Source organism: Carcharodon carcharias, chromosome 7 (genome assembly GCF_017639515.1).
Source record: "Carcharodon carcharias isolate sCarCar2 chromosome 7, sCarCar2.pri, whole genome shotgun sequence".
NCBI lineage: Eukaryota > Metazoa > Chordata > Chondrichthyes > Lamniformes > Lamnidae > Carcharodon > Carcharodon carcharias.
The window spans coordinates 80,175,048-80,187,719 of NC_054473.1; the positions used below are offsets into that span (position 1 = coordinate 80,175,048).

Below are 12,672 nucleotides of genomic sequence, written 5' to 3' on the forward strand. Positions count from 1 at the left end.
TTGTGCCTGTGCCTCTCCTCCCATGGGTCGATCCCCTGGAAGCTGCATAGGGACGCCTGTCCTCTTCTCCCTTCTGCCCCTCTCTTCCTCCTCAGAGGAGGTGCCACCAGCGGAGACCACAATCCCAATTACCAGGGTAACGGAAGGCTGTCTGATACCTAGAAGGGTCCACACGGTCAAGATCCTCTGGGAGCCTTGGAGACACCAATGAGTACTGAAATGAAGCCAAGAAATGCTAAGAATGATGCTCAGAACAGAGGTGAATCTAAAATGCTCAAATGAGCAACCAGCAGCAAACTATCTCCTAAACTCTTCACTACTCACCCTTTTTATCCTGCCCTTCAATGAGGATTTGCCAAATGTGGGCAACCCGCCTGCCCATTTTGCCCATGTGACGGGTGCAAAATTACACGGGCAGCGTAAAATCGGGTTCCATTGGGTTTTTAATGGCCTTAAGTGGCCTCTTAATAAATAGTGGGTGTGGCTCTGACTCCCGCACATGCCTGCTGACATGATGATTGCGCGCTTGCGGGATGATGTCGGGACGCTTGCTCGATGTCTTTTCATGCTATTTTATGCCTGATTGGCTTGGGCATGCACCCACCCACGAGCGTAAAATTCTGCCCTGAGTATTGTGCAGACAAAAAAGCATCTCCTATCTTTCTATTTGTCTGCAATGCTACTGATGGAGGGGCCCTGCCTGTGCCTTCTATGGCTGTCCGTCAACTAAAACCCAACCTCATGCACGACTTAGTAGGACAAGATAAAATTCAGCACCTGACAAATTAATTAACTTTAATCTAGTCAAGCCATGACACAAAATGTCCCTCATTCCATGGGTGGAATTGTCACAGATTTGCACAAGTGCGGTAGCGGGCGGGTAAAATGATGTTTTACCCACCGGCTACAATGGCGGGTTTTCACGCCATATCATCCCAAACCTGCCATATTACTTACACATTCCCAGGAAACATGCCGTTTTTGTGGCAGGAAGGACTCCGATTTGCCTGCCACGTTGTCACCTCGCCACTTCAGGCACCGCATCTAATGTACAGCTGTGCTCAGTGCTTCCAGCCCAGGACTGCAGCAAAGAAGACATGGCCCCGAAAGGCAAGAAGATGGCAGCCCTCGGGCAGCTTTTGGATGCCATGGAGGCCCGCTGTGATGTCCTCTACCTCCGCTCTGGCCGCAGGAGGGGCAGCTACATTGCCACTTTGGCTTGGGTAGGCGATGGCAATGGTGATCAATGGCAATGTTGCACAGAAGGGGTTGGCCATCCAATGCAGATAATGGATGAATGATCTCATTTGTGCAGCCAGGGTATGGCAACCATCTCACCACTCTAAACTCTCACAGTCAAGCCCATCACACATTCACTGGCATCTCACTCACTGCCAGCTCAAGGAACATCACCACTTATTCTCTCAAACATATTCTCACATGTCCATCTGGCCTCATCTCCTCTGGAGACTGCCTCCTCAGCCCTCACCACCTTGAGGCCACTTGCACAGATCAACATGTGCCCCTGCACACACCCTGAGATACCCTCCTTACCAATACAGCTCTTGTCTTGCAACCTCTTCCTTTGCCTGAGGCCACTTCTCCCTCTTCTCCAAGCAAAACCTTGCCCTGCAGCCATTGAAAAGCCACCCACATTTGGCTGATCTGGTAGGTAGAGACCTACTCATGAGCCCCCCTAAAGGTGATGTGGTGCTGTCTATGAAGCCTGGAGCTGATCACTCCAAGTGCTGATCGAGGCAAAGTAGGCAAACAAACACTGAGGTCCCAAGTGAAGTGCAGCCCACCAAATGCATGCCTTATATATGCTGTTGTGAAACACGTTGGCGTGTTTTCCCGCCAACGTGGGCAGACAATCCAGCAGCGGGGGGGGGGGGGGGGGGGGGGGGGGGGGGGGGGGGGGGGGGGGCGGGGGCGCTAGGTGGTGGGTCCAGAGGGCTGGCCTTATAATGATATGCTGATGTATTACAATGGGGTTCCCGATGTCTGCTGGTGGGGAACGCAGCCCGCGCAAAGTGGATGATCACAAACTGGTTTCATGACATCACAAAACCAATTTTTGGCCTCCTCGCCATATTGTCCGCTCATGCAACCTAACATACCCGTGCCGGTGGGCAGGGAAAATCCCAGCCCATTTTACTGACCACTGGCAGCTAACTGAAGCACTTTTTACAGATCATGGATAATGTAGAGTCAAAGTCAGTAATTTCAGCTTCCAACTGCCTGATACAGACAATTGAACCATGCAGAAGCACCGACACTAACCTTGCCCTTGTTGAAGTAGTTGATAACCTGTCGGCACAGTCCTTCTTTACGTTGCCACTCGGTTTGTGCTGGGTAGTGAAGGAACTCCCGCAAGGGTCTGTCCTCCCAGTGAAGCAGTTCCCAGTACAACATTAGCGTAAACGCTGCCTCTGGAGAAAGAACGAAGAGGGAGATGCACTTGATTCAAGAAAGTTGTCAAACTGAATAAGAATTTGATATTTTCTACAGTCTACATTATCACCCACATCAATGAGATCTTTTTACTGCTTTGCACCTCTCCCCTGCTCTCCTAAAGGTGCCAACTTTAAATTTATTGACGTACGAACAATCTTGTGGTACTTCACCTGTGTATTCTTTATGTGAGTGTCGCCAGTGAGCATCATCAGGCAATTGAAGCAATAGGAGCTGGCAAGGAAAAACCACATCTAAACCTGTTCCCAAGCAGGTTCACTTGTAAATTTTCCTATAGAGGGCCCTGGGAATGGAAGAGTTGCTGGAGCTTTGGCCAATTTTCCCCCACATTAGTGCAGGGCCCTAAACTCTGCTCTGGCTGAGATCAGTTAACTCAGCATAGATGGGCAATCTAGAGAACCATCTGGCCAGTGCTGCTTAGTCCTACACTGAACCACTGGAGTACTGGAAGAATCAACAGTTGCAGATTTCAGACAGTGTACAAAATACAATGTCACATTTCAGTCCTTTTGTCACTCCTGACCATAGTCCAAATGCTAACTGAACAAAGGAAAATAAATTACCATTGAATACAGAGCCTTTCACAACCTCAGGACATCCCCAAAGCACATTACAGCCAATGGGAGTTTTATTTTTGAAATCTTGACAGTTTGGTAATATTGGAAACATGGTAGCCATATTTCATATGACAAGATCCCGAAACAACAATATTATAATAACCAGATAGTGTTAGTGACTTCCTCACCAAGATATTCTCACTTCTCTCCACTTTTATCCTTAGCACCAAGCAATTCCTCATTCAAAGTAATTTCATTCTACATCTTACCTGTCCTAAGCTCCCTCTTCTCTGGTTTGGGAACAGGTTTAGATGTGGTTTTCCCTTGCCAGCTCCTACTGCTTCAATTGCCTGGTGATGCTCCCTGATGACACTCACATAAAGAATACACAGGTGAAGTACCTCTATTCACACTCAATTTCATCCTTTATATTAACTCCCACAAACATAACCTGGGCCTCCCCTTCAACCTCATCATCTTTCTTGGCCTTTGCTTACCTGAAGTCTTAACAGGACTACCGCTGACCATTTTTGGCTCTGTTACCACACATTTTCCTGTTTCCCAATCCCATTATCATCATCATTTGCCACAGAAAGTCACACTGCTCTATCTCCCTCACAATTTACTCTCCAATTCCCAGCTTCCTTACCTCTGTGGCTCTATCCATCACAATATCCATGCTGCTATTGACTTACTAAACTAGCTACTTGCCTTTGCCTCCTATGCCCCTGCATCTAACAAATCATTAACCATCTTCCTTCTGTTGTACTGTGTGCAGTTTTGTCCCCTTACATTAGGAGGGATATTATTGACATAGAGGGAGTGCAACGAAGATTCACCAGACTTGTTCCCAGGATAGCAGGACTGTCCTATGAAGAGAGATTGGGGAAACTGAGTCTGTATTCTCTACAGTTTCAAAGGATGAGAGGTGATCTTATTGAAACCTACACAATTCTTAAAGGGATAGACAGGGTAGATGCAAGATGTTTCCCCTGGTTGGGAGTCTACAACCAGGGGACACAATTTCAAAATTAGGAGGAAGCCACCTAGGACCAAGATATGGAGAAATGATTTACTCAGAGGGTTATGAATCTTTGGCATTCTCTAGCCCAGAGGGCTGTGGAAGCTTAGTCATTGAATATGTTTAAGCAGAGATTGACAGATTTCTAAATACCAATGACATAAAGGGATATGGGGATAGTGTGGTAAAAAGGCATTGAAGTGGATGAAATATAAAGGATGAATCTGAGAGTATTTGAGAAATTAATGGGACTAAAGGCAGGGAAGTTGTCAGGGCTTGATGGCTTGCATCCAAGCATTTTAAAGGAAGTGGCTGCAGAGATAGTGGACGCATTGATTGAAATATTCCAGAATTCATTGGATTCTTGAAGGGTCCCAGTGGATTGGAAAACCGCTAATGTGACGCCCCTGTTCAAGAAGGGAGGGAGACAAAAAGCAGGAAACTATAGGCCAGTCAGCCTAACATCTGTCATTAGGAACATGCTAGAGTCCATTATTAAGGAAGAAATAGAAAGCACATTTAGAAAAGCTTAACACAATCAAACAGAGTCATCATGGTTTTGCGAAAGGGAAATCATGTTTGACAAATTTGCTAGAGTTCTTTGAGGAGATAATGAGCAGAGTTGATAAAGGGGAGCCAGTAAATATAGTGTATTTGGATTTCCAGAAGGTATTCGTTGAAGTGCCACACAAAAGATTATTGCACAAGATAAGAGCAATAAGATAGGTATTGGGGGTAATGTATTTTTTTTAATATTCATTCATGGGATGTGGGCATCACTGGCTGGGCCAGCATTAATTGCCCATCCCTAATTGCCCTTGTTCAAAGAGCATTTCAAGAGTTAACCACATTGCTGTGGGTCTGGAGTCACATGCAGGCTAGGCCAGGTAAGGACAGCAGATTTCCTTCCCTAAAGGACATTAGTGAATCAGAAAGGTGAACCAGATGGATTGAGGATTGGTTAACACACAGAAGACAGCGAGTTGGGGTTAATGGGTCTTTTTCAGGTAGGAAAAATGTAACTAGTGGAGTGCCACAAGGATCAGTCCTAGGGCCTCAATTATTTACTATCTATATTAATGACTTGGAGAAAGGGGCTGATGATATAAAAATAGATGGGAAGGCATGTTGTGATGAGGACATAAGGAATCTGCAAGGGTATATAGATAGCCTGAATGTAGGAAAGTGTGAGGTCATGCTCTTTGGTAGGAAGAGTCAAAAGGCAGACTATTATTTAAATGGAGAGAGACTCCAAAAAAGCACAGCACAGAAAGATCTGGGTGTTCTTGTGCATGAAACACAAAAGCATGCAGGTGCCAGCAAGTAATTATGAAGGCAAATGGAATTTTGGCTTGTATTACTCGGGAGTTGGAGTTTAAAAATAGGGAAGCCTTGTTACAACTGTACAGGATGTTGGTGAGGCGGCACCTGGAGTACTGTGTACAATTTTGGTCCCCGTATTTATAAGAATGGCATTGGAGGCAGTTCAAAAGAGATTCACTTGGCTGATTCCTGGGATGAAGGGGTCGACTTACCAAGAACAGCTAAACAGGTTAGGCCTTTATTCATTAGAATTTAGAAGAATGAGGGGTGATCTTATTGAAACATACAAGATTCTGAGGGGGCTTGACGGGATAGATGTTGAGAAGATGTTTCCACTAGTGGGGGAACCTCGAACTAGGGGACATAGTTAAGAGAATAAGGGGACACTCATTTAAAACTGGGATGTGAAGGAATTTCTTCTCTCAGAGGGTAGTGAATGTCTGGAATTCTCTACCCCAAAGATATGTGGAGGCTAGATCACTGAAAGGAGGTGGATAGATTTTTGAAGTATCGGGGAGTTGAGGACTATGAGGAGCTGGCGCGGAAGAGGAACTGAGGCCTGGGGCAGATCAGCCATGATCTTATTGAATGGCAGGGCAGGCTTGAAGGGCCAAATGGCTTATTCCTGCTCCTATTTCTTATGTTCTTATCAGCCATGATCATACTGAATGATGGAGCAGGTTCAATGGGCTGACTGGCTTACTCCTGTTCCTATGTTCCTATGACTGCATCAAAAATTTACTACACTTGTTCCTCTCAACCAAAACTGTAAGCTATACTTGGATCATCACTGGATTTCTGTTCTTCACGATTAACCTCCTTAAAAACTTTTCTTCCTCCACCTCCAAGCGCAGTTTTTTGTATCAAAAGATCATCACTGCAACTTCCTTGCTCCTGATCCTGATCCATTATGCAAGTTCTCCTCCCTCTCCAAGCTAATCTTTTCTATGAAATCCACTTTTTTTGACCCCCTCCTCATTCAACAATGTTAATCAACTTTTGTACTTGACCCCTGTTGTAATAGGGTTCAGTTGTTGTGACTCATTCATAAGAGGGTCTTATGTGTTTAAATATGAACCTTTTATTTGTAGTCTTTAACTATTTACAGATCCCAGGCTACCACCATGCATGGTGCTGTTGACATGCAGGTAGGCTGTTTCTAGAGTGTTTTCTCTAGACTGCTGTCTAAGTCTATTACTATGTGCCTCTATACATCATACTGTGGGTAGTACTATGCTTAAGTCCCATGTTAACCCCTGCTCTGCCCAGCACCCTGACATTGCAATGCCATGCAGGCACACACAACACCCTACAACAGTCCCCATGTTAGCTGCCATTGCTAATGGTTCCCTTTCATCAGGCTCTGGCTTTCTCCCTTGCACAGCTAGTATCATCACCCCCCTCCTCAAAGAACAATAATGTGACAATAATGGACTACTTGACCATCTTGCAGCATCTGACAGTGTCAGTTCACTGTACTATCCTTCTACATAGTCCATCTTGGTGGGACAGTCCTTGTCTGATTGCGATCCTGTTAAATGCATCCATGCATCTCTAGTAATGCTGTCTTTTCCCTGTCTCCCTAAGAATAATTCGCAACCTCCTCCATGTCCTCATCTACATGCTGACCCCAAATAAAATCATTTGTAGACATGAAGTAGCTTCTATACGTATGCTAATAGCACCCGGCTCTCCTCTGACATCCTCATGGATGAATTACAACTTTTTCCAGCATTAGGAAGACTGGATCTATTGTTTACTACCCATTCAAATTTCAATCCTTTACTATTCCCAACCTCTGCCCTGGACACTCTGATGGAAATTAGAAATAGAAATTAGGAATAGGGTTCGAATATACATATATATAAAATTGGCTTGAACTAGGTAAAGAACTATGTTAGTGTTTTAAGCTCCGTATGTTTAAAGTTCATTTTTACTGGAAATTACTTAAGGTTTCACTGTCGTGGAAACCAAGCTAGGGAAATCATTAGCCTGAATTTTTCCCTTGTCGAGTGTGTGTGATCAGTGGGAGCAGTCGGGGAACACGCCCCCGACCGCGATTTCACCAGTGTGAAACACGCGCTGAAAGCTCAGCACTGCCAGGGTGGGGTGGGAAGAGGGTGGGTGCCAACGTCACCGCGGGTGCAGGTGAGCACTTCCACTGAGCTCCCTGAAGGCAAACTGCTGCCTCAGGGAGCTGCAGACCTGCATATAATAAAATAAAGCACAAAAAAGCTGTAAAAAATGTCCATGCAGTACAATCAAGCACCTGAAAGCATACCTCATAAAAATTCTGTCACCAATTTCTTTTTATTGTATTTCCTAATGAAGATTTCATCTGGCCTTGGATGAGGTTTCATCAAAAATGTAAAGGCTGCCTGGCCGATTGCCCCATCTGCCAACTTTAAGGTTGGATGGGCCAAAAAAAATCACGTTCAATTGTGCCATTAATGGGCATAATTGCCCACTTAATTGTCAGTGGGCGTGCTTCTGACTGCCACGCGCGCCTGCCGAGCAAAATATCGCTCGAGTGCGTGATGACGTCGGGATGTGCCCGATGTTATCTCACGTGATTTTACACCTGTTCGGGTTGGTTGCGCGTCTGCCCGTGGAGTGTAAAATTCTGCTCATTATCCTTAGATAAGGTGATCTAGTTTAAACAAAGAGCCAGAGTTGGGAATATATGAAGCTGTATTAGACTTTTCCTTTAACTTTGATTAACTAAGATGGTTGCTGAAATACATGTATCCAGTAGTAAGCGGAAACATTAGGTATGACTGCAATGAATAATAGCCTGCCTCACCAGCCTGATAAGTGGTAAGAACAATCTAACTGATAGTGGGTTGTTATGGGAGAATTAAACTATTCTGGGAAAGATGGCTTGAGAGGTGATAGGGAAAAGATGAGATAAAAATACGACCAGAATACATGCGAAAGACCAAAGAGGCTAAAAGAGGGTAGATTCACATCAAGGGCAGGACGTTTAACTCAAAGTTTAGAGAAAGAACTCCATGTTGGATAGGTTTTTTGAAATAAAGTAAATCTTTATAGAACTAAAAGGCCTTGTCAATAATCCATCCAAACATCATGAAAAAGGGTATAAAGTAAGAGACTTTGTGAGGGTTCATTGCAGTAGGTGGTGGACAAGGACTCTGAAGGAAGACTCCAGTCCAACATTCCTGAGGGATTCCAGAAATCAATAAGATCTAACACTGAGAAGAGAAAAGATCTAACACTGAGAAGAGAAGTGAAGAGACAAGGAGCTGTTTGTGCCTGGCAGTTATCCTGCCCAATCTGGACTGGTACTTGCTACTTGTCACAGTCGTCTTTTGCTATATAATTAGTAATATTATATTCTGTTTTAAACTCTTATTAACGCTCAACATCCCACCATATTGGTTGTACTTAAATCCTGATTGATTGGATAATGATAGCTCTCAATTAACCTTTTAAGTTTAACTTAGACTATCTTTCAAAGATTAATATTCTCACACCTCATTCATGTTGAACTAGACCCGTTTGACCCTGAACTGAGCTTTCAAACTTGCATCCTACCTATCACCAAGACTGCTTACGTCTAGATTCATAATATTGCCCTTTTCTGCTGAAAAACTCATCTTTGCCTTTACCTCCAGACTTGATTATGTCAATATTCTCCTTGCTGGCCTCCTATCTACCACAAGCTTCATAAGCTCCAACTTATCAAAAACAAAGCTCCTTGCATCCTGTTCTGCTGACCCATCACCCCTTGTCCTTGCCAACCTACAATGCTGTTAACTCATTACATTTAAAATCATTCTCCTCATCTAAAGTCTCCCTTGGCCGTGCTCCCTATTTCTGCAACCTCCTTCAGCCTCATATACTTATCCTCCATCCACTGGTGCTCAGGCATTGGCCTTGTGTGCATTCTCCTCTTTAACCTGCTTATTGGCAAAGCCTTCAGATTGGTCCCACTCTCTAAAACTTTTTCCCTATACTTTGGTTAAACTATGTAAGAGAAAGAATAGACTGGATGTTAGGCAGCTTTTCTTTCAAAAGAAATTAGAGAGCCTCTAGAATACATTGTCAAATATTGTCCTGGGTGCTGACATTCAGCATGCCTTCAAGAAGGAGCTTGATTTTCTTGTCTGGGGCATTGATTGCATCATATACAAGGAGTGTGTCTATATAGATAAACTTGGTCCATGTCATCTCTTGGACTATCTTTGATCTCCTGGGGGGGTCAGAGTGGCATTTTTCCCCTAATTGGCCCTGGGTTTTTCTCTTTTTTTGCCTCTCCCTGGTGATTACATGGTTGCTAGGGTGGGGAGTTGGAGGGAGTAGCATCTATGGACATCAAAGTTTGGAAGAGATGAAGCTCGCCAAGCGCAAGCTACTTACATACAGTCGTAAAACCGGACGTTCTAAATTCTTGCTGGTGGGGAACGTAATTTTGAGGGGGAGCTTAATTCTGGTGAGGTAGTCTTTTAATAAACATGCATGAGATACTAATGCATGCAGATAGAGTTCCTGACATTGTTGGTCGGGAAGCTCAACCTGCCTTTAACCTGCCTTGAAAGTCGGGAGAACAAAGTTCCCGCCTTCGGGTAACAGATTTTTTGCTTCCCGCCAAATTCAGAGCCCCCACCCACCATGATTCCCACTGCTGACGGGAACACAAAATGCAGCCCCTAGAAACCAAGCGTCAGCACTACCGCATAGTAACTGTTTGATGGCTGCTTCTGCCTCCTGATCTGGAGGTCACTGCTTTTCTTTGGCAATTTGCCACAAGCCTGGGGGATGAAAAGTGTTTAGTAAAGGAGGATCATCCTTGGATAATGACCCAGGTTAGTGGTTTGAAGATCTCCTATTCAATTAACTTTTCATGGACCCTGAGGGATAGCTAACTTGACATGAGAAGAAAATCACAGTCAAGGGTTCCTTTACATGGACATTATGGGTAGAGGGGCCAAGTGGCCTACTCTTGCTCCTAGTTCATATGTTCCTAGTTTGTATGTTCAAGTTAAGGGACCACAGAGTGGAATTAACAAAGAAAATGTGACATCAATAGGGATCAATCAAAAATAATTCTCACTGCTAGAAACCTTTCACAGATTGAGCCTTTTCACCAAGACCCTTTTTAAGGCATGAATAACACCATCAGGATCCGTTTTAAGGAGACGTGTTTCTTGATCAGGATCCTTTAAAATGAACAAGTCTTCATTGTGATTCTCTTATTGAAATGGATCATCCTCTGGATCTGTTTTAAAAAGATGGGGGTCTCCGTCAGGAGAGAGTTTAACTGGTGGAATCTCTTTGATAGCACAACTCTCATTAACAAAACGTTTTTAATAGCAATTTGAAATCTTTGGTTTTACCATTTTGTTCTGCTTTGGGTATGGAGACTTGACAGTTGCCTGGGACCAGCAACAACAGTTTAGCATAGCTGAGGCTCAACACTACAGGAACTTCAAACTTGCATTTCATCTCTCTATGGTAGAGTGAAAACATGGCATCAGATTATTACCCTCCATACTTTTGAATGATTCTCACCTTTAGGACACTTATGATAGAGGCTCTTGTGGTATTTCAGAATTTGGAGACATAAGGACCCCTCTGTTATTGTCTCATATCAGTTTGCATGTCTGTTACCCATGGAAATCCATCATCATGTTCACAGTCTCAAATTGAATTTATTGAAAAACCTATACCTATCTGTAGGGTTTCTATTTGCTTAATATGGAGCGTGAACCCATTTCCCATACAGCATTTCCCACTTATTTCAGAGCATGGAGCTCAATTGCACATCGGAGCTTAAGTATGTGCAAGTGCACCACTGAAGCTGAAGCAGCTGTACTAGCACAGTTTATAAGAGCAAGGCTCATCTATCTAGGTCCATCCTATCCATTAAGACTTCAGCCAGCAAGATTATTTGGAGCCAAATGGAAGGAGCTCTAGTCAGCAGTAACAAATCTAACCTTTAGCTTCCTTTAGTCAGCCAGTTTGGCAAGTTGTACAGCACTTTGGATCTGCCTTTGAGTATGTCTCAAAGAGCTGACTTGGCTTATCATCAGCCATATCATCTTGGAGCTACAAAAAATCCCATCAATGTCCCAAAAGCCCAAAAAGGACAGTGACTCCAATGGGACACCTCTAATAAGAAGACTCTCAACCACTGGAAACCCTCTAATAGAATCTGACCACTGGAATGCAGTATCACACTAGACAGTGCATACAGTTACTAATCTAGGGATGCTTCAGGAATCAGGTCACCTCAGTTGCATGTTAACATTAGCACCTTTGTAGTGTTCCAGAAAGTAACAACCTACATTTATAGAGTTCTTTATTACCTCTCTTACAAACATGTCAAAGCACTTCACATGCAATTAATTAATTAAAGTGCAGTCATAGCTATTATATGTCAGTCTTTTACTCACAGCAAGGACCCCCAACCAAATGACATGAATATCAGTTAAACTGGTTTTGGTGCTGTAGATCCAGGATGGTTTTGGCCATTCTTTTCTTTCTCTACTGTTCTGGGATTTTTAAAAAATTCACCTTAACAACTGGAAATGGCCTCAATTCAACGTTTCATCTTAAGGACAGGACATCCTCAGGGAAACTCGAACCGGCCACCTTTGGACTCTAAGGTTAGAGTGTCAACAAATGGGCCAAGTTGACAAAATATGAACACTAGTGATTATTCATAATTTCCATTATTCATCAAGCTGCAAGAGCACCCTCCATTATGCTAAAGAATGAAGTTTCCACGAGATTGACTGATTTTTAAAAGCGAGGCTGAATGGCAGACATAGTTTAAGAGAGGCACAAATCTTGAGATTCTTTTTGAAGAGGTACAGATCCTCCATCTTAAACACTGGAAAGGACTGGAATAAGTGACCAGAAGTAAAAGAAATCCAGGTGCAATTATACAAACCTTTCAGTCTTGTTTAATATGTGGATTGTAACATGCTTATTGATCCTTACCTGTATAATTATCAGCCTGCAGATGCATGTCACACAGTTTATGGATGTAACGGATATACATCTCCTCCTTGTTAATCTCCGATTTGTAAAAATTCTGAAATAAATGTAATTATCTGTTAAGTAATTCGATAATCAGAGCTGGAAAGGGCTAGTGGAAAAGATCATTTTAAATGGAACACTGATCACCCTTCAACATTAATTATTGCCCATTGATCTCTGGGTCTCTAACAATACAACCATAGGAGCTTTTATCCAAATCTAACCTGTTCTCTACCTATAATAATAACCTGCCACAGATGCTGCCAGACCTGCTGTGCTTTTCTAGCATTT

General features: G+C 43.5%; 1 protein-coding gene across 1 annotated transcript in view; it reads right to left on the reverse strand.

Annotated features, from left to right (window-relative positions):
• dock3 (dedicator of cytokinesis 3) overlaps positions 1-12,672 on the reverse strand; it is a 1,401,685-nt gene that overhangs the window by 174,434 nt on the left and 1,214,579 nt on the right. Inside the window, 2 exon segments of the mRNA XM_041191502.1 lie at positions 2,284-2,432; positions 12,343-12,436. Coding sequence (XP_041047436.1) covers positions 2,284-2,432; positions 12,343-12,436 — 243 coding nt within the window.